Source organism: Paramormyrops kingsleyae, chromosome 22 (assembly GCF_048594095.1).
Source record: "Paramormyrops kingsleyae isolate MSU_618 chromosome 22, PKINGS_0.4, whole genome shotgun sequence".
In the NCBI taxonomy this organism is placed as follows: Eukaryota; Metazoa; Chordata; class Actinopteri; order Osteoglossiformes; family Mormyridae; genus Paramormyrops; species Paramormyrops kingsleyae.
The window spans coordinates 22,308,321-22,334,696 of record NC_132818.1 but is presented as its reverse complement, the minus strand read 5'-3'; the positions used below and the strand labels follow the sequence as shown (position 1 = coordinate 22,334,696).

Below are 26,376 nucleotides of genomic sequence, written 5' to 3'. Positions count from 1 at the left end.
GAAATTAAATATCAAAGTCAATTTTCATTCCAATACTGTTGACATTCAAATCTATTAATCTCGAATTATTCTATATCTATTTATGATTGAAGACTACTTGTCTTTGAAAAATTCAAACGAGCAACTTAGACAAAGATTTATTATGATCGGAGCTCCACTCCCATGGATTAAATTCCAAATTTGCTGACTCTCGGTATAAGGTATTATCTTTCTGCTCGGCCTGTCATTTGACGAACATTGTCCAAGACATACTTCTCACAGCTAAGAAACACAGCGAAATTTCTAAACTTTCTAAACATCAGTGGCACCAAAAGGTTAACGCATGCTTGTCTGTTGTAGATCAGATTGGACGTACTGGCAGTCCAGGAACGTGGGCTTGTAGTAGAACGTTGGAACTCTCTGCTCGTACTTGGCTTTGGCTGCATTGTTCCCCAAAGCGGTCATCAGCTGGGACAAGGAGAACACAAACAGACACTGCATAAGTGCTTCAGACACTGCATGGAGGGTAACTCCACCCCCCAATCAACACTGCCCCCCCCAAACCCTACACCCCGTCTACAATGTGGAACCCGCCTCACACATGTATGCTTATGTGAGGTAAGACTTACTGATTTAACTTACACTACCCCCAAAATGAATACAGTCTGAATTTAAACACCTGTGGCCATCTCAGGAACCCAAACAAGTGTTGGTCATAAACCAAGGTGGCTGCGCTTTGGCACTGTGCCGACTCATCGTTACAGTATCACGCTAAATGCATGCAACCTCTGTATGGCTGCTAAAAGCCTGTGCTCTCTCTCCGTGCACAGGAAGCATTCTCTGTTCCTGTGTGGAGAGGTGAGAGAAACGGCGCCTCTAAACCCACTATGAGCAGGATGACAATCCACCTTTGCCGGGTAATTACTCAGTTCATGTTTGATTAAATTGATTAGATTAGAGATTGCAGAGAGCGTGCAATAATTTGCAGATTCAAAGCCACCTTCCCCAGTTGTCTTCCTCCTCATTTCCATCTCTGGTCTCCCTTAACAAACCTGAGAAGTACACATCTTAGCAAGGAGTCCTGCCTCCTCTGCCACACCCCTGCTGCACAGCAGATTCTGCGGTCGTTGATCTTTTTCCATCCCCTCATCTGTCACACGCAGCACATCACTCTGTGGAGACTCCACCCCCCCCCAAAACCGCATGCGAACCAGGACTTCCTGAGGTTCATCTGCCGGCCTCTAACTCATCAGATTCTCTTGAGCTTTGGCCATGCTTATGAGTTCCATTATCTACAGGCCATCAGTCACTTGGGGCAGTACTGAAGCATATCCCAGCAGTTGTTGTAGGATAACAGATTAACTGTTGGATGGCCTAGCCCTGTCTGGGTCTCAGCCCTATATACCCCTCAACTAGAATGACTCCACAGCAGAACGGTGAGTCCAAAACCCCACTCACTTACATTCCACGTCACCAAAGCCCTCCACGAATCCGAGCCCCTGAGCCCCATTATTGTCTCAACTCCAAACCCCTTTCCACTCCAAATGCGAACCCGTTTCAGCCTCATCCTGGGCACGTTGCGAGATTACCTTCACCTCCGAGGCATGCCAGGGGTCCATGACCACAGACTTGATCTTGCTGACGTGCGGGATGCTCCTGTGGATGCCAGAACAGTTCTGGCACACGAACACACCCAAGATGAAAGAAGCCCAGGTGGGATCTGTAGGGGAGATGGAGAACAGAGCATGAGAAACATCTGGAAAGGTTGAATAATTTTAAAGTTTGGATCCAGACCCTACAAGGGTGACTGTTCTGTCTTCCATATAATGGGCAGATTGTCTGGAGCAGAAGTTCTGCTGAGTGATGGTGACCCTTAAGATTCATATTGGCAAACAAAATCCTTAGAGTGTGATTAGTGTTAGAGTTAGTTTACAAATCTTTTCATGTAACCTCATAGGTTGAATATATAAATATCCTCAAAATTCATGTATTAATTGACATGTTAATAATACTCAGCATTTTATTAGAATGGATTTGACATCAAACAGACCATTGCACGGAATTGTCCATAGAGCTTTATTCATCTCTGTGGGAAAAATGGGTAGTTTCCAGATATCCCATCTTGCTGTCCATGAGACATACACACACACCCACACACACACACACAGGCGTACCTGCCTAAATGCCGTTTAACAGATTTAACAATTTCTATGGGAGAATCCCTATTCCCTAACCCAACCCTAACCCAACCCTAACCCTAACCCAAACCCAACCCTAACCCTAACCCAACCCTAACCCAACCCTAACTTAAACCATAAGTGACCAAACACAATACAAGACTTGTGGCTATTATAGTTTTTTGATTGCAGTCACAGATTTTTATATAAATTGAATTTCCTCAAAAAAAAGGTCCCCAATAACATCAATATAACAGGATTTTATTAAATTGTGGGAACATTTGGTCCCCACAATGTAATTCATACATAACCCACACATCATTTGAAGCAACTACCCAATGCACCCCTGTATTTGTTGATTTTCTACAAGAATACCATGTTTGGTTAATCAATGCCTCATACATTTTTAAATAATTAAGTGATCGAATGATGAAATTTAACAGAGGCATGGACTGGCTGGGGTGCTGGAACCGAAGAATCTGGGTAAGCTCCGCACCTCCCGACCCTGAAGAGGATAAGCGGTTACAGAAAATGGATGGATGGAATGGCTGGGATGCCCCTGAGGAGAGGCTTGGGGACTGAAGAGGTGTTCATCTAGCCGTCCAGTAAGATATCAGTAAGGAGAACAGAAGAAATTTGTTGCTTTGTATTGTCTTGCTGTGTATTTGCATATATTTTGATTGATTTTAAAACTAACAAAAAACGTAAAACACCAAATGCTAGCTCAATGGTTAGCGCTGCGGCTTCACACCATCAGGTTGTGGGTTTGCATCTCATACACCAAGTTCTCTGTGTGTGTGGGGCTTGCACATCATTCCTTGTGTTAGGTGAATTTCTCATTTTCCCCTTGAGTCTGTGTGTGTGCCCTGTAATGGGCTGACATTCCCCTCGGCTTGCCCCCATTTCACAATATGCCCCCAGCTTCCCACAGGGCCTGTTCCTTTACGTCAGCGTTTCTCATCCGAGTCCTCAGGTATCTCCAGACAAGTTTTTACTTCCTCCCAGCTCCCAGCACACTTGAACCAAGAAATCAAACAATAAAGAACACCAGGCACCCGGTACAAGCGAGCCGGGGGTTCCCGAGGGCCGGGTTCGGGTTGGAAAACACTGCTTTACATAAAGGAGCAGTCTGATCCGCACGCATAGGCTCACCAGGGTCTGGGCCGTACACACTTCTCACCGCCAGCGGTGGCCTGGCCGCCGTCAGAAAGTCCCCGTCCCCCTCAGGGCTCCAAAACTGGTCGCACATGCGATCAAAAATCTATCGAATGCGACATTTTTTCCCCCATTGTTCGCACTGGTGCGCCTAACATTTCGCAAGTTAATCTGTTATTTTTCAGGGTCAGAGCCAAAAAAAAGGCAGATTAGTCCGACTTCTCAAGTTTAGACCAGTGTTTCTGAAACTATACATTTACGAATGTTTTAAAAGGTTATGTTTTTATTAATTGTAAAACCGTTTGTATTTAGTTTAATACTAAATTTATTACATTGTTAATGTACATTTACCTCGATATAGCGATATATTGCATTTATTATAACCGTATATTTAATTTGGTAACAATATTACTAGTTTGCTTAACCTGCAAGATAGTAATCATTATCACCTTGACAAATCAATATTAGGAATTTTCCTTTAACATTATATGCGTTTAATTGCAGGCCTAGATATAATTATCTTACACGTACGTAATCCAGACACGTTTTTTAAAACTTTCCTAATCGTTGTTTATTTTATTGATGTAACCACTAGCTGCCGCAATCGAGCTAAATATAGGCTACATCAATCTAATAAAACATGTCCGTTACACTATCAAGTTAAATGTAAAAGATTTTAAAATGATAATTAATAAAAGCACACATTAAAAAACATTCGTTGATGTAGGCTTATTTCATTAACGCTTGCTGCCGGTATTCAGCTAAGTATACATTAGTAATCTAATAAAACAAGTAATTTTTTAAATAATAATATTGATAACACGTTTAAAGGTACAGTTTCAGAAACATGGTGTAAGAAACACATCCTGTATTATGGCAAGTGTGTGACCAGCGGAGTGCTCCCCCTCCCCCCACCCGCAGCGTCTCAGCGCCAGGCAGCGGCAAACCAAAGCTTTTTCTGTATCTGGGAGCAGCATGTGTACACTTTTGAGTTATGTGACTTTTTTACTTTCAATTTCTTAAGCACTCTAAACATCGGTACTTTTAAGTTTTTTTTATTATTATTACATTTTTGCTATTTTTTGTTTGTGTTGTGTTTCAAATAACGACAATCATGTACCTGCACCTTGATTCCTGTTTACAATCATTTACATAACTATTAAAGTGTATAGGAAATAAAAAAAGGTGACCCTTAAAATGTATTTTTGTGGCGCTAAAGGGGCTGTGAAAAAAATAGGGTGCACTTAAATGAAAAAGATAGGCACATCAGTGCAACCAATGCAAACAGTTAGTCTCGAGCCCTGCCGCTGTACACACGCTACAGAGATTCTGCGCAGAGCAGCGTGCGGTCTGCTTGCCCGGGTGCAGCCGTGAGAGCCTGCGCATGTGCATGTGCGCCGCAAATCGCGTGCATCAGTGTGAGAAAGCGGTGACGGTAGGTGAGTTCTGAGGCCATCAGCAGCTCTTGGAGAGTATTTTGCAGCAACGGTCAAACAGCGTAACAGATTATTAACTGGTAGCATGACCGCTAAAATACACTGGAAATCAATCCACCAAACAAACACACAAGTCTGTAATCCAAACAGTCGGGCTCCACCAAGGAACATCCACATGTTTCCATCATAAACACCTGAGAGTTTACAGCTGGGTCTGCAATTACAGCATAATCCGCAGCCCCTCTCATTTTAGTCTTAAAACTTGCCCCTCCCGTTCCCTCCAGAGACATAAGAGATGAAGTAACTCCTCTGCTAGAGGACAGAAAGAGCAAAACCTTTCAGGTTTCATTAAAATTCACTTGACAGTATCCAGCTGCTTCCTGTAACTTCCACAGGGGACTAAACCTCAGACGTCCAGTCTGTTCTCCACATCACACTATTCGTCTATAGCATGGTTCAAACATGGTACTCCTTATCTGTCTCTGTCTGGGAGGAGGGAGGGAGGATAAGCGTGAGCCTTTCAATGAGGTGCTACCTCCCCTTTTGCCTTTTATCTACATAAAAAAATATTTGAACATTTATATATTTAAATTGGTAAAAATGTGGAAAAAGGCACTAATGTGTATTTTCATATTTCCTTGTCATGTTTTTCAGCTGGTCAGAATGCTCTATGGCAGAGGATCTCAATCCTGTTCCTGCTCACTGCCCCCCACCAGAATGCTCTATGGCAGTGGATCTCAATCCTGTTCCTGCTCACTGCCTCCCACCAGAATGTTTTGATTCCAACGCTACCTTAATGAGGCTCAGATGGTCCTTCATGGGCTAATAATGAATGTGGCAGGTTGAAAGCAATGTGGGTTGGAAAGCATTCTGGTGGGGGGGGGGACACCCCCAGCAGGACGTCAGTCTATAACAGAGCATGTACATATACAAGGAGAAGCTCAGAGACACTTATTCACATAGCAGCACATCATTGGACTGTGGCAGGAATCCATAATAGCTGAAGGAAACCCGTGCATGCGAGCAAAAACATGCAAACTCCACAGCACCCCCAAAAAGGACATAATCAACAAACTACATAAATAAATAAAATGTGCAGAGACCAAGGGAGTACTCCACGAAGCAGGAGTTCTCAGTTAGCTGGGTTAACTTAAGCTAGAAGTCATGGTCGTCAAATAAGTGTTTAGGTAAGAAGCATTCTTATTGGACAATCATCATCGTCCAGTAAGAGTTTAGGTAAGGTACATTCCTATTGGACAATCACCGTTGTCCAATAAGAGTTTAGGTAAGGAGCATTCTTATTGGATAATCATGTCGCCCCACCACCATCTTCAAGCTGAAAACACATGGCCTGTTAACAATTAGGAGAGCACCACTTTGAAGAAAGCAGCACAAGTAGAGATGTGAAAGCTGACCAGTACTGGAGCCTTGCAGCATCTTCACAAGAAACCAGTTTTTATTTAGGAAATCAGGTTTCTGGCTCTGAATCCCAGTAGGACCTCATATGCAATACCTTAAAGCAAGTGTGACGGCCTGATTCTGTGACATTCTCTGGGGGTTCCTTAAACGTGTCTATTCCAGGAACCATATATTCATGGCTCCTGCCTAAATCCATCCATCCAAACTCCACACATGGATCCAGGGTGGAGACTTGAACCCTAGTCCCAGAGGTGTGAGGCACCAGTGCTAACCACTGCATCACCATGTTGCCCCATCCCACCTAAGTATCGCACGTATTAATCTATCATCTATCTAGTACATAGTTATGGCGAACCTGAGGCATATGCCAGGCAGCACACGACACAAGGCAAGGAGACACCCTGGATGGGATGCCAGTTTATTTAGGGACCAGCTTATTAATATCAAATAATTAATAAGCTTCATCACATCAACACAGTATCCAATCCAGTGATGTACCATAAGCCTGCTGTAACTCGTAATTCTGCATCCTTGCTATGACACTGTAATCCTACATATGATTCCTTAAACCCAAAATCTCGATCACACTGATGATGAGAAGGTTTCAGCAGAATGTTTCATATCTGGAGCTGTCACCCCTCCCCTCTCAGCACTACGGCATTCCTCCTCTTTTCAGATTTTCTCTTTTGTTTTCTCTAAGGTCACTTTTTCCATATCACTTGCATGTCATAGTTTTAATCAGCTACTGTCCTTTTACATGAATCTGAGTTCAACCAATTGCAGTTAAGGAACAGAAAGGTTCTCTAGTGTTTTATAAAAAGTTTGCTGCTTAGACTTTGGCCACAAGTGCAGAAAGTCTGAAGCACCAGATGCTTCTGGAGAAATTCAACTGAGCTCTCGGTGCAGCATATTGACCTCTCTGTCACTTCCAGAGCTTTATGTATCAGTCTGAGGCAGGAGCCCCACTGAATGAACTGATAGGAAGAAAAAAGCTTTGGTAGGTAAAACAAAATTATCTGAAGCATGATAAGAGTTAACTTCATTATATAAAATGATATAAATTCATTATCAAAATAAATTTAAAAGAATTGTTTACATACAATGGCTTGTTAAATCTACACTCTTTGAAAGGGTAAAAATTTTGCTGGTCTCTGGGCTGTACCCTCAAGGGTCTGCCAGTTGTACCCTTAGCTATAGCTAAATGTACCTTTTAAGGTACAGAAATGGACTCTGAGGAACATTTCTGTACCATTGATGGTACATCAAAGCTGTTGGTACCTTTGGAATGTTCTTCATTAACTTAAAAGGTAGAATTACAAGGATGCTGCCCCAGTGACAAGCCAAGGTACAATTTATACTCTTTTTTTTCTAAGTGCAAAGAACAGTACAATCCATCCAAAAACGAACACACACCCTAATAATACTGTTGAATCCACATGCATTCTGAAGCCTGGCCCCAGAGATAGTAAAGGTAGATGTGTCGATCTCCTCCTTGAAAACATGCAACAGTTGTGATACTTAACTGACAACTGGGCAGACATTTAAAAAGGATGTTTGCATTAATTTAAAACTTTAGCCCAAATATGACGCAGCAATTCATGTAGAACAGTTCGATTTCAAAGGAAAACGGCCAGGCTTCTTGGGCAAACAGAAATTAACGTTTCCTACTGGCTTCTGTTTCCAGAAGCACAGACTCTCCCCAAAGCAGACGGGACAGGAGTCAGAGATACAGAAGGAGCTCCCAGCTGTCGAGGGCGGCAGGAAATGCACACCGTGGGTGGAGCAGGGTTCCAGTGGAACCGGAGGGTCACTAATCTAATCCCCAAGAAGGCTGCCTGTGGTGTCCGGCGGAGATGGTGAGAAGCTAATGGATTCCCTGCCTGGTTCAGCACAGAGGCAACTTGGGCAATGCAGCGTAATGTGTCTGCAGCTGCTGGATTCTAACCTTGTCAAACTGGCAAATTAATACTAGCAACAAATAATAATAATAATAATAATAATAATAATGACAAGAAACCTCAATAATGAAAATTGTGTGGTTTTTCCACATATTTAAGTGTTATTTAAAAAGTGCCATTTTCTCAATAAACAGTTCAATAATATAATTTTGAAATATCTCCAGAAGAGAAAAGCAGCATTAGTAGTTGGTAAGGTGTACTACCCTAAGCCTGACCCAGAAAAAGATACTCAAGAGCTGTAGGAAGAGAAGAATACATGTATTCAGTGACATAGACCTTATGAAAGCAGACAACACGTGCGCGTGTATAGCTTTAACAGCGTGCTATTCTGTTCACTTCACTTTACTCAGTGTTTCGCCATAACAGCCACTTAAAAGGACTTCTGGCGAGAGATAGTAATGTATCAAGAGTGGGGAGGTGCAACGTGACAGGAAGGCGTATGTACCCTGAAATATCGCGCTTATAGGCTACCTAAAGTCTGCGCTAGAGGCAAGTGGTTTCAAGCGCATTCTAAAACTATACATTTCTTAGTTAAGCTAAAAATTCGTTTCCTCTAATCCCCCACGTAATAACTCACTGCCACATTTCCTGTGACTATTTTTTTCTAGGATGAATTCGCGACGCGTGTGTTAACACCCAGTTTGCAATGGGTGACAGCTACTAAAGGTGACAAGACGGCGACATAAAATGAAATACGAAATACATCCAAGTGCAGTATGTTAGCCCAAACTTCCGGTGCATGCTCATTTCACATCAAAGCCAAGCAGCCTAGAAAGTAGTACCGCCTGACACATAATTCCCGCATGATGCTCCGCGAGTACCAGATCATACAGAGCTAACCGGCGACCTTGCTTACAAAGTACCATGCAAAGTATCCAGTCTGCAAAATCAAATTTAAAGGTGCTTTATTTGCGACTCTACCTGAAGCCCCGCAATCCGCACAGCTCCCGTTACCAGGTCTCGCCAGGAGCTCCAGCAGACGCCGCCTGTTAATCTCCTGCTCGGCGGTCATGATCTTAATCGCTTAGTTTACTGTTTAATGGCAATTAACTTCAAATATGCAATGACTTCACCCAGTAAAAGGCGCTACTTACAGATTAAACGAAATCAAGCGCGGAGGCTGCAAACGAATCGGTTGATTTGAAAATTGTGCTAATAAATTATATAATTTTAAAAGCGGGCACCATGAATAGATATACGAAAAAAGTTAAATTAAGTAATAATAATAAAATACGACCACTGCAGTATATAGTGATATATGACAGCTAAAGTTAAATAATGTTAATCTATATTGGGCCAACCCAATATGAACGCTATGCAGTGAGGACTCTCCCTCCCTCTATGGCTATTTCAGCGTTTCAGCTGAACCTCGCTGCTAAGGACGCCTCCCTCCACCCCCCAACACCATCACCACTTTTTTTTTTTTTGCTGACTCGCGCTTGCACTGCAAAAGCGAGACCTCCAGTGGCGGCGACGGCCGTACTCCACATGGAAGATCCCTTATCTCCCTGCCACATATAGGCACAAAAAGCAACCGTTAACACCTAAGTTTTCACACAATAATAATGATTGAGAACTGCAGTATTTTCTCTCTAGCGCATTCTAAACTCGCCCTCGCGCCTCTCCAGCTCCAAAGCGATCTAGCGCTTTTTACGTGTGCGTTACAATCTGAGAAACTCTGGTTAACCGACAACTATTATACAGATTTATTACGGTTATTTGCGTATCAGTTAATGAAATTGTGGTAACAGAAGCCATTGATTATTGATTTTTTTTTTTTTTTTTTTAAGTTAATTTCAGTTTCTCTTTCTTTTTTAACCAGTGTAAAGGTTTGTAAGTTACTTACCAATAACTATCACCAAGGGCTCGCGCAGACACGGTTCCTTTTCACTAACAAAAGACTCAGAGTCCTCTACTGGTCAAAGTGTTAGTTACTTCTTTTTACTAAGCAGCTTGTTCCTTTTTGGCCACTTTGTTAAGTGGTTTCTAAGTTCACATCAATAAAATATCTCATACATCCATTTTCTGAAACTGCTTGTCCTATTCAGGGTCATGGGGAGGGGGGGGGGGGAACCTATCCTGGAGGCTATGGGTACAAATCAAGGAACAGCCCAGGATGGGGCAGCAACTCATGGCAGGGCACGCTCACGCGCCATTCGCTCACGAGCCATTCGCTCACACACATACCTATGGGCAATTTGGAAACTACAATTAACCTCAGCATATCTTTGGTCTGTGGGAGGAAACTTCACAACAAAACTGGGAAAACACACAAACTCCACACACATGGAACCGTGGCAGAGACTCGAACCCGTGTCCCATAGGTGTGAGGTGACAGTGCTAGCCACTGCATCACCATGCCGCCCCTAATACATTCACTTCTTAATTTGTTAGTACAGTACAAAGAATTTACAACGCGAGTCATGCTTCATATTTGTATTTGGAATATTTTTAAGTCTACAACAAAAAAATGATTATTATTACTAGGCCTAATATATACGGAACACAAAGATCTGCTAGAAGAGATAATCAACTTATCCAGTGCCAACTTGTTTTCACAACAAAGACAAAATCTTCAAATCATTAAAATCCTGAATGATCCATTCCCAATTCAATGTCATTACAAATTCTTGTCATTTGTTTTGTCTAATTCTTCATGTGTTGTGATTAAAAGAACGTTACCTAACAACTAAGTGATGTGAGGTACAGTAATAATGCCCAAGTGTGCAGCCCCTCGTGCCGTGTATTCAGTTTGCATGCATTGACTGAAATACATGCTACACATAGACACAAAGGTAATCCTTTATTTTGTAAAACTACAATAAAAACCAGTACATAGTAAAACATTGTTTCCAGATGGGAGGCTAGATGTTAACTATACAATAAACCTCAGATGCACGGGAGGCTCATAATACACCACTTCTAGACGTACAACAGGAAATACGGACCAACTGTGTATAAATGGGGGAATTACATCACTGCCACAAGTCAGTAAGCCTCTGCAGAGGCTCATGAAAATCTGCTGAACGGGCCTATGTACCAGCAGGCCTTCCTGTCACTCTGGATGCAAAAAAGCAGCTCTACCGCGACGAGTTGGAGCTGGAGCGGGAGCGATGGCGGCGGCGGCCTGCGGACCGCGAGCGAGAGCGCCGCCGGACAGGGGACCGGCGCCGTGGTGACCTGGACCTGGAGAAGAGATGATGTACTTTGTCAAAGGTCTTAATTCCTGATAAGGATTTTCCCAGCTTAGCTGACCAAGACGACATTTGCTCATGGGAGTTTTACTTGCACAAAATTGTTCTGAGGGCAGAACGAAAAATGATTGGTTCAGAGAGTTAACCTAATTCACTCTACGATATGATTGTCTCTGGTTATCTCTCTGATCCAATCATTTTTTTGTTCTGCCCTTAGAACATTTTTGTGCAAGTTAAACTCCCATGACCAATGCATTTACCTCCTCCTCATGCGGGGTGGGGTGCGACGCCACACTGGGGGTGGCGGGGGCATCCTCCGCGGGGGCGAGGGCCGACGTGGGCCAAGGCGAACACGGGGAGCCAGCACTGCAGTGGCAGTGATCTCCTGTCCATCAATTTGACCTGCCGGTGATCAGGTAATGTGAGGGGAAAAAGGGCCTCATTGGACACATAATTCCATTTCAATCTGAGCAATAAGCCCAACACATCTATTGTTGTAAAATTATGGGAATTTTCCTTGTTAATTCCTATATATTCCCATTAATTCTCATGGAAAGTTCCCAACTTGGAATATTTCCAAAATTCCCCATCTGAACTTCCCATGGAATGGAAAGTTTCCAGAAACTTTCCACCCCTTTACAACCCTAGGTGTATCACACATCTGAAGTTAAACATGCTTTTGCGTCCCAGGCACAGGTTTCCACTCACCTCCATCCATGTGCTTCAGGGCCTTCTCTGCCTCATCGGCAGTCTCAAACTCCACATAGGCATATCCCTTGGAGAGGTGTGGGTGAAGTCTGTCCACTGGCATGTCAACCATTTTGACCTTGCCGTAGGTCCCGAAGATCTCCTGGATATGATCCTGTGGGGAACAAGAGGCAGCTTCATAAGGGCAGGTAACCAAGCCAGATAACCAGAACCAACACTTCCCTGGTGTAAGGCAGAATTTCCCAATCCGGTCCTTGGGGACACACAGACAGTTCACCTTTTTGCTCCCGCCCAGCTCCAAGAATTGGTAACGACTGGGTCAAGGCAATGCTGCTCACCTTGGTCACATTCCTTGTTAGCCTACCCAAGTGAACCTTGGTGGGCCTCGGGCTTGGGGTCCTCTTCTTTCGCTCCTTTTCATTGGCTCTCCTCAAAGACTTCGATCTGCCACACAAAAAAGACACATCAGGTCTCCCCGACTGGGCGCAGGTTTCTAAAAAGAAGGATCAGAAACATCTAACGTCACTGCCCGACCGCCATCGGCCGGCACGTACTGTGAGCGTGACCTGCGCCGGTTGTCATGGCGCCGGCGATTGGGGCTGGGCGACCCAGAGGAGCTGGACGAGCTGGAGGAACGGGAGGAGCTCGAGGAGCCAGAGTGGCTGGAGGCTGACGATGAGCTGGAACCACTGGAAGAGCCAGAGCTGGAGCCAGAGCTGGTGCTGGACGTGGAGCTGGAGCGAGACCTGAAAAAGTCAGGAACGGCATGCCATATTGGCATGCCCCAACGCATCATCAAAAGACTGCTCTCACAACAGTGTCACAGTCTTCAAGGTATGGACAAAAAACCAAAGGATAAAATATCCGACCTGCTGCTGCTGCTGCCAGTGGAGGCGCTGCGGCGCTTGCGGCCTTTCTCTCTGCCTCTGTCCTTGTCTCCCTCTTTGGGGGCAGTCTTTTCCTTTGCTCGTTCCTTTGCCCTTTCCTCAGAACGATCCTTACGTTTAGTAGGTGATGGAGCCCTAGGGAAGGGGAAGAGTTTCCCAGCTTTCTCAAAAAACATTTTGGACAACTCAACGGCAATTAAATACATAATGCAGCTACCTTAACACCTAAGTTAAGCACGTCGTGAAAGAACGATTATTTCACAATATCATATTTAATTGCATTACTCAGTCATTATTTGCATTTTTGTACTGCTACAGCAGTTATAAACACATGTACACGTTTTATAAACGGTAATCATAATTAAGTGTTAGCACGGAAGTGTTAGCCATTCTCTGAGATTTCCAGTCAATAAATACTAATATAAAACATTAAAAACCATTATTGAGTGAAGCAGAGGTACCAATTATATTACAAATACAAGTAAAGTTTAAATAAAAATAAATGCTTCAGAAAATCCACTGAAATGTATTAATGGCTACAATATCTTCCAACTAGCTAAGTTACACGCTCGCTTCAGACGCCAACTAAAAATACCGCCGTGAATGGATTTCATTCATTAAACATCAATTAAAAACCATCGACTCATCCATGCACTCCTCTAAACATACGTCATAAATACAAAGTAAAAGTGGTATTTTTCATGAGAAAAAAAAAACACAAACGAATACTAAAGGATAAAATATTCAATAGCCTTACATGTTCAACTACCTACGGCGCACACCACAAACAGCCTGCAGGTCCGGCGCACCTTGGTGACGATTTGAGGAAATGACGTTAGAGTTCGGCGCCGAGTTCCTGCCGCAGAAGTGCTGTTTTGAGAATTCGGGTAGTTAGTTAGTTAGCTGAACTGGTGAAGAAGTCGTTATGCACTATAGAAACACCTGACTTGTGTGCACATGATAGAGTCACATAAATATCCGTGTTTAATCTGTAGCGTCCTTTTCCCCGAAGGACAGCTATCCGGTGAGCGACAAAGGGCGAATTGGTAAGTTGACCGTAGGGGACGCATCAGGCAGATTTAAATAGTCTCGTTCGCTGAGTAGTTACGAAATATGAATAATTGCCAACCTGGAGGCACAGACTACTACGCGCCGGATAACGGCTGATCACCAGGCTATCTAGCCAGCGGGCTGTGTTTATTTACAACTTACCATGCAGACATACGTCGTATTTATCTATTAATTCCAAATAAAAGCAAGCCTGTATCACCCATGTGATCAATATATGTAAGTATGTGAAAAGGGCCACTCTGTCACTCTATAGTGTTGATGCTGCCAGAAATCTTAAGCGGCACATTTTGGAATTAGAGTGATTATCGTTAAATTTTCGAGTCAGCATATTGAAATAGTACGGTTAGGGGTTATGCACGGACGACAGGGTCCGTAGTTTCTAGGAATTCAGAATAGTATGATTGCACCCTTAAAAATACTTGCCAGCTGCTACAAGAAAAATATCACAATCGGTAAAACTAATATAAAGACTATTTGTTCAGGTAAAACTCAACGGCTAGTGAGTGTCTGTTGCAGGTTACTCAGTAATATGGATCCCGGCCTCTTTTCTGTATGCCAGGTGGTGTATGTATAGGGAAAAATTAGTAGTCACTGTGTAATGAAGTTTTGTTTGTAATTTCCTTTCTTATAGAATCCTTCACTTTTACCTGGTTACCTTTACAATATCAGAGTCTTTGCAAAATGTACTGAAATGAGATGAAAGTAAAAAATATATTTTAAGTAGTGTGAAATACCAGTAGCATTATTGGGTATGTGTGATCCAGGGTCATGAAGTGCTGAAACACAGCGTTTCTCAGTCCAGTGCCCACGGACCTCCAGACAGTCCACATTTCTGCTCCCTCACAGCACACTGATACCAGGTATCCGCTGTTCTGGGACTGGATTGAGAAACACTGTTGTAGCATGCATATACACTTCTTAGTGGCTATAAGCACATTACATAATTTCAGTTCCGCTTCTCCAGTATAGCTGACCGGTCCAGGAAGAAAAGAGTCGGCCTCCCCCCAGTGAAGTGGTCACTGAGCAGGTCACTGAGCAGACATGGGTCGTCTGGATGATGCTGCCAAGCGGAAGGTGGTGGAGCTGCGAGAGGCGGGGCTCAGCTTCCGGAAAATCAAGGCGGTGCTGGAACTGGAGAACATCAAAGTGTCTGCCCAAGCCATCTACCTGTTTCTGAAGGAGTTCCAGTCAAAGCCCCCATCAGAGCAGGCGGGGGGTGGGAGCGCCGCGGCCACACCTGCGTCTGCAGAAGTGAGTGCCATTGCTGGGCGCTCAGGTGGCTGGACCGACCACCCCATGTGGTCTTTGGTCCGGGAGGCACCCCGTGGTAGTGGGTATGGTCCTCCGGTAGATTCCACATCGCGTGTCGGGACCCCCCAGGCAGTGACGGGAAACCCTCCAGGGCCGTCTGTCGCTGGGGGTAGTAGCGGGATGGCTGTGCAGTCTGGGCGGGAGGCGGGCAAGGATGAGGAGGAAATCCAGATAGTCAGTGTCACCTCGCTGGCCCGCGGGGGCCATCACAGGGGGCTCCAGGCCTCAGGGATGGGGGTGGGGTTAGCAGCAGCCAACGCCAGGCGGAGAGTTGCCCTGTCACCAGCATCCAACCCCACGTTGGCAGCTCGCAAGAGGTTGTTGGACAAAGCCCTGATGCACAAAACTAGGGTGGGTATCCATTTGAGCCATCATTTATTTATCATTTAACTTAATGCGTTCTGTGGAGTCTTGTGCTCTTTCAAGGTCTCTGTCACTTAATACTTCTTTTTGTCCTAAAGATAAGAGAGGCAGTTCCTCAGTCGGACCAGCAGGGGGCGTCGCTGTATAGAAAAGACCCATCCTGCCTCCTGAGTTCTGACGTGAGGAAGCTCACCGTAATGCCTCAGGCTCCCTCTTTCAGCTTGAATTCCCCTCGGCCTCCGCTTGTGGTGAGCACGAGCCAATCTGATCACCCGAACAGCAGACAGTGCAACCTGTAGATCTCCGCAAAAATAATCTTTTCCATTTACTGACCCGGGAACAGGATCAGTACTATGTGAGATTTCAGAAATGTATGCGATTATTGTTAAAAAGTAGTGGTTTTGTGCATAAAAAAAATAATCAGAAGACATGAACATGGTATTTTTACGACTGTGAGCTTAGTTCAAAATTCATCCTTGTTAACTATAAACGTGAAGTAGTTTATGTTTGAACTGAACTTTGAGCTGGTTTTTCTTAAGTGTGAACTTGCACAACATTGTTTATGTGTAATTAATTGAAGATTAATTGAGCATCATGGTTAATTAATCCCTACAGAGGAGCCGCTTTGGGGGGCAGCCTCCCGCCAGCGTCGCTCGACGGATATTCCAGACGAGGGCGGGGGTGTCGGTCCGCTCCATGCACCCCCCCCTGCAAAGAGACCCGTCGTCCTGCCCTGCCGTTCGAGTGGCCAACCCTGTGCCGTCGCCCCCCTCCGCCCAGGCTGCCGGCATGGGTGCGGTGAGGTCACAGCCCGGCCTGCAGGAGCAGGTGCAGACGCTGGGCGTGGAGCTGCGCGGTCTGGGGATGGCAGTGCGGCTGCTGGCGGAGCAGCAGGGCCGCCTGGAGCGAGAGCAGGCCCAGCAGACGCAGGTCCAGAGGCAGATCCTCAGCACGCTCCAGGGAATTGCCTCCAGACTGGCGCCCGGGAAGCAGTCGCACTGCAGCAGGACGCCCCCTCCTCCCGGCCCCCCCACCTATAATCAGGTCCCGTTTGAGCCCCCCTTGAGTAGCTACGCTCAGTGCAGTCCGGCCCATCCCAAGACCTGCGAGTTGGACGGCTTGGCCCAGGAACCCCTGGACGCCTACAAGCTGGCTGGCCTGAGTCCCCGGGGGTCAAACGGTTTTCAGGCATGCAGCAGTACCGACAGCTTCCCCGCGGGTCACACGTCTGCCCAGGTACAGATGCGCACCCTGACGTACACGCAGGGCCAGACTCCGACGTACAGCCAGTCGTATGTGGAAACGCAGAGCCAGGCTCCAGAAGACCATTTCCAGAGCGGCGGCCCGCCCCCTCGGCCTTCCTCCAGCCCCGGGTCCCCTCCTCCTGTCTCATCTCACGACCCCCAGTTGAACATCATTAAAGTGGAGACGCTCTGAATCAGCGGATGGCTGTCTGGCAGGTTCACAGCATAAATGTGGGCAGCTCACCCACCAGAGGTCAGACAAAGGACCCCCTGAGCATTCGGAACCTGGATCTGAGACATGTACAACGCAAGAGCCGAAATGAAGTTTATAATGTAGCAGAGGGTTAGTAGAAGCTTGGATGATGAGAAGTAAAAGGTTTCTCTTTTCAAATCTTTGTCCTAAACCTGCCGACATCAGGGCCTGCATACAAAGCTGGATTGGAGAATCTTGAGAATTGGGAGAATTCCCAGGGGCTGTCCTGGATTGGGAAAAAATGAAATGTTAATGCTAATAGCAGGAGTACTCCAAAGGCCAGGCGGGGGCGTGATATTCCCTGGCTGAAGTGCCACTCCCACCCTGCCTGCCTGTCACAGACAGACAGATCAACACTTACTGTACACATGCATCGCCTCTCACTTTTATATTTCCAAATTTCTGTATTTAACCACCCGTTTATTCTTTTAATGTCAATATTTTTTTCCATCTTAACTGTATTACTGATGAATGCTTTAGTAATAAACATACAACTTACTGAAAAAACAATGTGATATTTATTATTATTGTACTGGAAAGATTCACAGACAATGAAGTAGTGCTATAAGATAAAAATCAATGTTAAATGTTTTTTTTTTTTTAAACAAACACCAAAGAGTACCTGGTCCCCACACATGTAGTTGACATCCTGCGCAGAATCATCCCACATAGGTTACAACCAAGGCTGGACACTGCAGAAGTGAGGAATGTTCATTTACACTGATTCTTATACACTAACAGCTGTCCTGTCTGACACAATGAGCTTTCTTTGGAAATCATTATAGAAGTTGTTACCGATTGTAGCTTTCTCAGTCTCCTGTCATCTGAAATAGGTGTGACATCAACAATAGCCTCAAATTACTCAGAATCTCTTTGTTGGATTGAATGAGCTTGAACCACTGCTTGACTATCACATGACCCTCAAGGTGTGTGACATTAGAGACGTCATCATTTAACCCACTGCCATGAAAGGCTGCCTGTGTGCAATTGCTACACCTGACACACACTGTGGCCTGGTTTGCAATATTCTCGAACAATATTCTGAAAGTAAGCACAATTTCATAGTCTTCTCCAAAATTAACCCCATTTCTGGGTGGGGGGCAAGTATTTAAAATGTACTATGTAATCTGGTCTCTGCTACTCTGAATCTCTGCTACTCTATAGCATCCTCCTGAATCAGATCCCATCCTTGTGGGGGAGGAACTGACATTTCTTCCCTATGTCATAAGGGGGCAGTGTTGGATTGTGGTTACGTTGAAGAGTGTGTATACATTGCTATCATTTCTAGCTCTGAACAGATTAACTGCACTCATTAAGAGGTTCTAATTGTGGTAGTAGCAGGACCCCTGCTTCCTGAGTGTTTGATGAAGATAGTGGAATATTACGAGACGTTACAATTAACGGCAGAGCAACAATTTAATTTACCAAAATTAATCGGGATTGAAGAAGCTGTCAAGGAAGTCAGTAACTATACCTTTTGTTGTGTACGGAGGTAGGGATCTGCCTCTATCACAGCAGAACCAAGCTAAGTAGCCAAACAGCCACTCATGCAGAGATTCCTCTGAATACTAGACACATCTGCAAACAGATCAAAGTAATTCATTGCACAGATTAAAAGCACCTGGCCCTCAGATGGCCCTTTGTGTTTTTTTAGGGTCCTACCACCTCATTGTGCTATCATATCTGCCTATGACCTCTGCTTGCATCCCCCTTTTTCTACTGTAAGTCTTCCTTTAATGTGGTTCAGATTTGTCTGTACTGTAGTTGCTGGCCTTTTGACAATTTTACACTGACGTTTTCTAACAATAAAACAATAAAAAATAATATTTTGAGATTCTGCTTTCTTTGAATTCCGTTAACACTCTGTAATTAAGTTCCAATGGTACTATTTCTGATTTTTTTTCCCCAGTCAAATCAAAAAGGTTAAAATTTAGGTTTGTTAGAATAATTGAATAATGGATTAATCACATTGTATCATTCCATCAATAATCAAAGTGGAACTGAATTGCTTTGGGGTCCAATGATTCACACCCCTAACAGATACAGTATGTAGCAGATAATTTTATCTGTTGTGATTGTTAAAGTCATGTATTTTCTTGCAGTTCAGCTACATAAAAACCATCAAGGTTCAGGAGCATCAAGCCCGGTTTACAGCACACAGTTTATGTGCGGGGGGGGCTGGCGACCAACCCACCAGCTGGAGTGAGGTCCAGATCAGATTCAGACAACCTAGGAGGTGGAGTGAACCTGAACTTCAGCAGGAGCGAGGTGAAGAAGAGGAAGATCTCCATCCTGGCCAGACTCTCTCCAAGGCATACTCTGCGTCCTGGAGAATAGATGTGACAATATTTTGAAAGATACGTGAGGGACAACAATGAGTTTGTTTTCAGGAAGCTAACAAAAGAACTGAACAGAGCTCGTACCAAAGCACAACCTGCACTGTACCTGCAGAGAAGGGCATGAAGGCATCCCTCTTCTTGAACCGACCCTGATCATCCAGGAAGTGGCTGGGGTTGAAGGTATTGGGACTCTCCCATTCACTCTCATCTCTTAGTACAGATGTCAGCAATGGAATGACAGCAGTTCCCTGCAGGAAACATAGACATGTGCACCTAAACACACGTTGCCACCACAATCATCTTCCCATCTCGTTTCCTGGTCAGGGTTGTGGTAGCAGCATGCCGAGCAGGTCAGACCAGACAAGCCATGGATTCTATTATGTTCTGCAGGATCCCTAGATGTTCCCAAGTCAGCTGGTAGATATTAACCCTTTGATGTAAACCTCCATATCTCCAAACAACACTCCAGTAACCCATGAGGAGAAACATCATTTCATCTACTTGACCTTACAACTTTGTTCTTTTGGTCTGTACCCACAGCTGATAACCATAGGTAAGGACAGGTGAGGATGTAGATTGACCGGTAAACCACAAGAGTCATGTCAACACCTGAAGCTTGTCAGTGCTCACAAAACTGCAGTTACCAAACCAATAATCATCTTACTCTCACTCATGAACAAGATTCTGAAGTACTCATTTTCTAAGTACTGATCCATTCTTTCAAGAGTGTACCTGGCTATAGAAGAAGAGGTGCTGATTCTCTTTCCTGCCATTGCACACTAATTAAATCACTCTACTGCGTTCTAGAGATCCTGGTCAGATGAGACTAAAAGAACAACATGTGCAAATAACAGGAATGTCACTTCTAGCCCTGTCTCTGGGTCCTGGGGGCTCCTTTCCCTTGTGATTGGTGGAGAGAAGACAGAAGACAAGAAGAACCAGCAGGGCAGCAACAAGGGTGAAAACACTTGGGGTTTGTACAAGTTCCTGCACTAGAGCCATAGCTAAGCTGTGATATTCTGTCTTTGACAAGCATATTTAGGTTTGAAGGATGAGAAGATCACACCTTCTAGGGGCTGGCCTTTCAGTAGGAGGAGAAAAGATCTATATAAGTCTGCACATGGTACCAATGTGTTTTTGTATTAAACAGTGAAAACACAGGAGGCAGAGATGTTCAAAAAATGTCCTTTGTACTTTTTCCATTAGATTCTTAACCAGCATCACAACTAACAGTAAACATAAAGAAAGACACATGTAAACATGTATGGAAAGCAGAGGCGGAGGTTTCAGGTCCATAAAGTACAAATCCAGACCAAGATTTTGTTTCTACCAAGCAGCTGAGTATCTGTGACTATGACTCTTTATGCTCAACTAGCTGGTTGAAACAAAATCTCAGTCTAGATTTATACTCTCTGGACCTGAAATCTCCACCTCTGATGGAAAGATCCCTTAAGAAGAGCCCATAGAAAGTATGAATTAGATTTTTTTAATGGTTCTGCAGTCCTCCTGCTGGCAGCGCACTGTGCACATTTTTTTCTTTCCAGTTCAGTTTTCAGGTATCACTGGATCCCTGAATAAATCAAGCATATTGTAATCTGAGTGTTTCAGTTAATGGTTTACTAACAGTGATTTTAAACCTAGAAACATGACCTATAACATCCCGTACGAAATCTCATTATTTTTGTATTTTTTTTTAATATATTCCCTTCACCATCCCCCTCTGCGGAGATTTTATTTTTAATTTGCATTGCAAAAGAAAAAAGGGGTATCAGGACTGGATGGACTGTATGAATAACTGAGGTGCATTAAAATTGGGTGAGCAGACAGGGCATGACCGTCCCACCCGCCCCCAAGGTCCTAATGTTGTAGTATGACTATTGTGCAATTAAGATTGAGGGGCAGCACACTGGCCAATGGTAGGGCCTGTGGGCCAGGCCACGTGGCATAACCCAGCCCTTCGGCATCCATGGCCCCGAACGGCCCCCCAGACCCTAGTGTATTGTGGTGTGTGTAGGAGACAGGGGCGCAACCGGGGCACACAAGGCATGGGTCCCGTCCGAGGGGCCGGATCCCCAACCGACCTCTCATCGAATCCCGCTTCCCGCCCCCGCCCAGCTAGCAGGGAGCCGACCCGAACTGCCCCAGCGGTGGGGCCACCCCCCACCCCAGCAGCAGGTCAGTGGGACAAAGACCCTGTGGGCAGTGGTGGCTTAATGGTTAGGGAAGCGCACTCGTAATTGAAAGATTGCTGGTTTGAATCCCTGACCAGGCACCACTGAGGTACCCTGAGCAAGGTACCGTCCCCAAGCACTGCCCCTGGGCGCGTAATCAGCTGTCACACGTGGGTTAATGCAGAGAACACATTTTGTTGTGGTGTGTTAACAATGACACCCCAGGACCAGGACAGCCCACACTCCCCAGCAACCAGGAAGCCAGTCCAGTCATGCAGGGAACCCCCCATCCTCCCCGCCATTTTTTAATGGTGGAGCTGATAAAAGGCAGATCCTGGATTTGGACGTCACTGCAAAATGTTTGTTCAATATCCAACCAGATATAGTCTACCGGATTTTGTTTAATCCATTTTAGAATATATTGTAGTCTACTGGCAAGATAATAATTGTAGAAATTTAGAAGCTCAAGGCCACATCGACTTTTGTCTCTTTGTAATATTTGTAATGTATTTGTGGTGGCTTAGATTTCCATTAAAAAAAATTAAAGAGTATTATATATATATTATTATAGAGTAATTAAAATGTTATGAAGATCGCAGATTACCGGGCTCAGGAAACAGGTTGGTGGCAGGATCCAACGGCACGAGCCCATGCTAGCCAACAGCCCCTCAGGCAACCATGACATCCCTACCCTGTTCTGCTTTGCTGCCATACACTGGGTGCATACAGTACCTCACTCAGCTCCAGCCAGGAGGTGACAGTGGCCCTCCAGCTGCTGTGTGCCAACCTGCAGACACAGTGGACCCTTTTGTATGGGTAGAGTATGCCAGAAACTCTTATCCACAGCCCGACACAGATCTCTCGCCCTTTCAGGCCCCTGGACTCCCAGCCCAACCCATTCCCCACAGTGGAGGATTGGTTCCAGCACAGCCAAGCAGTGTGGAGACAGGTCCACCGACAACTGGAGGCCTGATCTGTGACAGAAACTACAGGCTGACCACCCCTCCACCCTGGGCCACACACCTGCCAGGACAGTGGGTTTGGCTGTCAACACGGAACCCCTGTCTGCCATAAGTTGGCAGTGTTCAGCAAGTTTGCACTTAAGACTTAGACTAAGGCACACTAAAATGACGCTCATGTTTCTGTTCATTAGTTGCAAACTGATTTGTTCAGTACATCATTCATCAAAAACATGAGCACATTCACACTCAATATTGACAGATACTCAAAAGTTTTATATTATGATCGGACCAGAGAAAATTGTATCATGCACCTCTAATAGAAAGATTCACTCACAAACTAATGATTAGTAACAGTTTGTTTATAGTTAAAGAGCTGACTTAAGTGTAGCTTAAACAAACCTGCTTCAAAATCCAAAGTCCATAATATATCCAATCGTTGATGATTAGCATAGAGTTCCTTCTATTCATTCAGAGTTCATAAGTTTACAATTTCTCCCTGTAACATATTGACTATGAACCAACAAACCAACATTCATTTCTAGAGTATGGCTAAACCATGTATCACAGCCAAAAAATGGCTAAACCGAATAGCTAGATCATCTGTGTTCTCTCTTCTCACCCTCCATGATCTGTACTTATCCTGAGCCCGGAATCAGGCAGGGAAAGTCATCCCAGACTCCTCACCCTCCAGGATCTGTACTTATCCTGAGTCCGGAATCAGGCGGGAAAGTCATCCCAGACTCGTCACACTCCAGGATCTGTACTTATCCTGAGTCCGGAATCAGGCAGGGAAAGTCATCCCAGACTCCTCACCCTCCAGGATCTGTACTTATCCTGAGTCCGGAGTCAGGCGGGAAAGTCATCCCAGACTCCTCACACTCCAGGATCTGTGTGTAACATCCGTGTCAGTGTGTTCGAGCATTTGGCAGTAGGTGTATCACTAAATATTGATCCAATTCAACCCTCACATCTGAATAGGTATGTTCTAAGAGGTTCTTTCAGAGTATGGTCTAAACTTGAAAGAAAACTGTGGCATTCACCTCACAAACCCCAGCAACTTGCACAAAGGTAGATTAAATTTTTTTACTTTAAATGGCTTGTTAAACACATTTAAGATGGCTGCCATTTCTGCTATCGAAAATCCCTTTTTTGCAATGAAATTGTAGATATTTGTCCTACAGTACATTAATAATCTTGGTGTCAAATTATACATTTTTGACCATGTAAAAGCTGAATTTTGAACTCTAAAATTACTCAGAAGCTTTCTTGTACTATATCCCAGTGAAATATTAAAAATTCTCTGCAAAATAGAGGTTAAGATCAACTGAAATCCATGTAGGTGGTAGCGCTAGTAGGGGGGATGGAGTATGTTAGACTCCGATACAACATGCACGAAAGTCCAGTTTCAGTTTTGGCATCTGGTGCTGTCGATGGAACTGACGATCTTCCTGCTGATCCGGTCATTCAGGGAAGCCAACTTCGAGCTGTACTGTCAGTCACTGGCTGAGCTGATACCATACTTCTTTGCCAACAACAATGTGAACTATGCACGGTGGCTCCCCAGCCACCTCAGAGACATGGTGACCCTGGCACAGAAGCATCCCCAGCTGGCTCACGGGTTCCAGAGAGGAAAATTTGTTGTACACAAATCAGGTCGAGACTTCTCAGCAATGGCCATCGACCAAGCTCATGAGCAGGCCAATGCTGTCATCAAGACTGATAGGGGAGCAAACGGCGTGACAGAAGATCCATCAGCACTGAGAAGATGAATGGTAGCTGGTCCTGAAGTCAGCCACTTGGTTGAGCAGTATGAGGCAGCATCTGGAACCAAAGAGATTACTGAACATACCAGCCATCATGAGCAGACAGAACAAGCTCAACAGGTGTTCCTTGAGAAGGTTGAAAAGCTCACCCAAGCCGTGACAGATATGGGTAATCCATTCCAAGAAGCGAGCCGGGACCTGCTTTCATTGGACACAAAGGACATTGCCCACCACATTGCAGCTGAACTGGTTGGCACACACCATGAGAAGGGCAGGGTGAGTTTCCAGCAGTTCATGAACGGACTAGAGGGGGGAGAATCCACCTTCTATGGCCCAACAAAGAAGAACCAGATAGACTTTTTCCTACAGGAACCATCCTCAGTTGGTGCATCAAAGGAAAAGGTGGTAAAGGAGGACTGCCAGCTCTTCTCGAAGCTCTTTATCTCCTGCCAGAGCCAAGAATGTTACCTTACTGCCTTCTTTCAGCATGAGAACCAGCCATTCCCTGCTGCTCTGAGTGATGGTGGAAAGCTTAACACCTGTGAGAAATCCCAGCTTACTACCTTTCTTGAGACTCATGTTACCATCCCCGACATAGAACCAGAGGCTGACACCATCATCATTGATGGTTCAGCACTAGTGAATAGTCTGCCACCAAGGACCTTGAAGACTTTTGAAGAATATGCAGTACTTGATGTTCTTCCAACCATACAAGGCTACCTGACCAAGTACAGCAGAGCGGACATTGTGTTTGATGTCTACCAGCCATCGAGTCTGATGGCTGAAGCTAGGTCAAAGCAAGGACGTGGAGTCAGATGCAGGGTGACAGAGAAGGGCAAAGTCCCCTCAAACTGGCGGAACTTCTTCCGAGACAATGACAACAAAACTGAGTTGTTAAACTTCCTGGCTGACAAGATTGCACAGATGTCTGCACCAAATGTGGTCATTGTGACCAAAGAAGATGATGCTCTCGGCAACCACACCATCAACCTGGCTGAGGTGGCTCCTTGTAGCCATGAAGAAGCCGACACCCGGATCTTTGTGCATGCCAAGCATGCAGCAGAAAAAGGCAGCAAAGTCCTCATGGTCAAAGCCAGCGACACAGATGTTCTGGTCATAGCGGTCAGTGTTCTGCCAACCCTCCAGGGGATTGGTCTGCAGCAGCTGTGGATAGCCTTTGGCCAAGGACAGAACATGAGGTGGATTCCAGTACATGACCTGTGCCTCTCTCTTGCACTGGAGAAGACCAGAGGAATTCTCTTCTTCCATGCCTTCACTGGCTGCGATGTCTCAGCATTCCGTGGGAAAGGGAAGAAGTCAGCATGGCAAACCTGGGATGTGTGTGACGAGGCTTCTGATGTCTTCAGCAAACTCCGCCATTACTCACCAGCAGTAGATGATGATGACTTCAAGACCTTGGAGAAGTTTGTGGTCAAGATGTACGACAGGTCCAGTACAGCTGATGGTGTTGATGCCAGGCTAGACATGCTTGCTCGGAAGCAGAGAACATATGAGGCCATTCCTCCTACTCGAGCTGCTCTATTGCAGCATGTGAAGCGTGCTGCCTACCAGGCAGGCTGCATATGGAGTCAGTCAACGGTATGCCAGCCAGAAAAACAGAGCCCTGCCGACTGGGGCGGGACCAAGAAAGGTGATCTGTGGCAGATCTTCTGGACTGAGCTTCCACCTATTGCAGAGAGCTGTCAGCAACTGACCAAGTGTGGATGCAAGTCAGAATGCCATGGACAATGCAAATGCTACCGCTTTGCTCTGACCTGTACTGGACTATGCAGCTGTAGATGCGATGTGTAGGAATTCCAACTCACCTTGGGGACAAATGCAAAGGCAAAAGGACTGAATGTCTTAAAGTAGACTGGTAATAGCACATATATTAAACATCTTGTGATGTTGGACTGGTGACATCTGTGCTGTGGACATTAACCTTCTATACATCATAAATGTTTTGCTGTAATTATTCTGTTTTAG

The 26,376-nt window shown here is 45.0% G+C and overlaps 4 protein-coding genes across 10 annotated transcripts in view; 1 reads left to right on the top strand and 3 right to left on the bottom strand.

Annotated features, from left to right (window-relative positions):
* Positions 1-10,148, bottom strand: part of LOC111856744 (arf-GAP with dual PH domain-containing protein 1-like) — a 48,352-nt gene extending 38,204 nt beyond the window's left edge. For 5 of the 7 annotated variants that reach the window (XM_072704756.1, XM_072704757.1, XM_072704759.1 and 2 more), the window contains exons 1-3: positions 9,046-9,481; positions 1,569-1,699; positions 356-447 (exon numbers count right to left, since the gene is read on the bottom strand). In XM_072704756.1, the coding sequence (XP_072560857.1) occupies positions 356-447; positions 1,569-1,699; positions 9,046-9,136 (314 nt within the window). In that variant the 5' untranslated portion in view covers positions 9,137-9,481. Of the gene's footprint in view, positions 1-355; positions 448-1,568; positions 1,700-9,045; positions 9,482-9,970 lie in introns of those variants that run through there. The other 2 variants (XM_023836950.2, XM_023836949.2) reach the window with 2 other exon arrangements.
* A 760-nt stretch (positions 10,149-10,908) lies between these two features.
* On the bottom strand, positions 10,909-13,783 carry LOC111856761 (RNA-binding protein with serine-rich domain 1-like). The gene is made up of 7 exons (XM_023836974.2): positions 13,671-13,783; positions 12,896-13,048; positions 12,581-12,772; positions 12,365-12,470; positions 12,027-12,180; positions 11,579-11,720; positions 10,909-11,310 (listed from the first exon to the last, which is right to left on the bottom strand). Coding segments are annotated over exons 1-7 (855 nt in total). The 5' UTR covers positions 13,673-13,783; the 3' UTR covers positions 10,909-11,204.
* A 1,242-nt stretch (positions 13,784-15,025) lies between these two features.
* On the top strand, positions 15,026-17,665 carry LOC111856759 (uncharacterized). The gene is made up of 3 exons (XM_023836973.2): positions 15,026-15,646; positions 15,757-15,906; positions 16,274-17,665. The coding sequence occupies exons 1-3, from the start codon at positions 15,026-15,028 to the stop codon at positions 17,093-17,095; spliced, it is 1,593 nt and encodes a 530-aa protein (XP_023692741.2). The 3' UTR covers positions 17,096-17,665.
* Positions 17,212-23,132, bottom strand: LOC111856762 (cytochrome P450 2A13-like). The gene is made up of 7 exons (XM_072705240.1): positions 23,115-23,132; positions 22,398-22,709; positions 19,601-19,742; positions 19,350-19,481; positions 18,630-18,733; positions 17,778-17,847; positions 17,212-17,381 (listed from the first exon to the last, which is right to left on the bottom strand). The coding sequence occupies exons 1-5, from the start codon at positions 23,130-23,132 to the stop codon at positions 18,681-18,683; spliced, it is 657 nt and encodes a 218-aa protein (XP_072561341.1). The 3' UTR covers positions 17,212-17,381; positions 17,778-17,847; positions 18,630-18,680.
* Between the last annotated feature and the right edge of the window lie 3,244 nt (positions 23,133-26,376).

Excerpts from the sequence above, each read along its gene's own strand:
- LOC111856761 (XM_023836974.2), bottom strand. Across the intron at positions 12,181-12,364 it reads TAACAAGGAATGTGACCAAG|GATCATATCCAGGAGATCTT; the intron begins GTGAGCAGCATT and ends TGTTCCCCACAG. Across the intron at positions 11,721-12,026 it reads CCTGAAGCACATGGATGGAG|GTCAAATTGATGGACAGGAG; the intron begins GTGAGTGGAAAC and ends GATCACCGGCAG.
- LOC111856759 (XM_023836973.2), top strand. The coding sequence starts at position 15,026 with ATGGGTCGTCTGGATGATGCTGCCAAGCGGAAGGTGGTGGAGCTGCGA. Across the intron at positions 15,647-15,756 it reads CCCTGATGCACAAAACTAGG|ATAAGAGAGGCAGTTCCTCA; the intron begins GTGGGTATCCAT and ends TTTGTCCTAAAG. Across the intron at positions 15,907-16,273 it reads CCCCTCGGCCTCCGCTTGTG|AGGAGCCGCTTTGGGGGGCA; the intron begins GTGAGCACGAGC and ends TAATCCCTACAG.
- LOC111856762 (XM_072705240.1), bottom strand. Across the intron at positions 19,743-22,397 it reads CCTGGCTGGAGCTGAGTGAG|GGAACTGCTGTCATTCCATT; the intron begins GTACTGTATGCA and ends TGTTTCCTGCAG. Across the intron at positions 19,482-19,600 it reads CTTCATGCCCTTCTCTGCAG|GACGCAGAGTATGCCTTGGA; the intron begins GTACAGTGCAGG and ends TCTATTCTCCAG.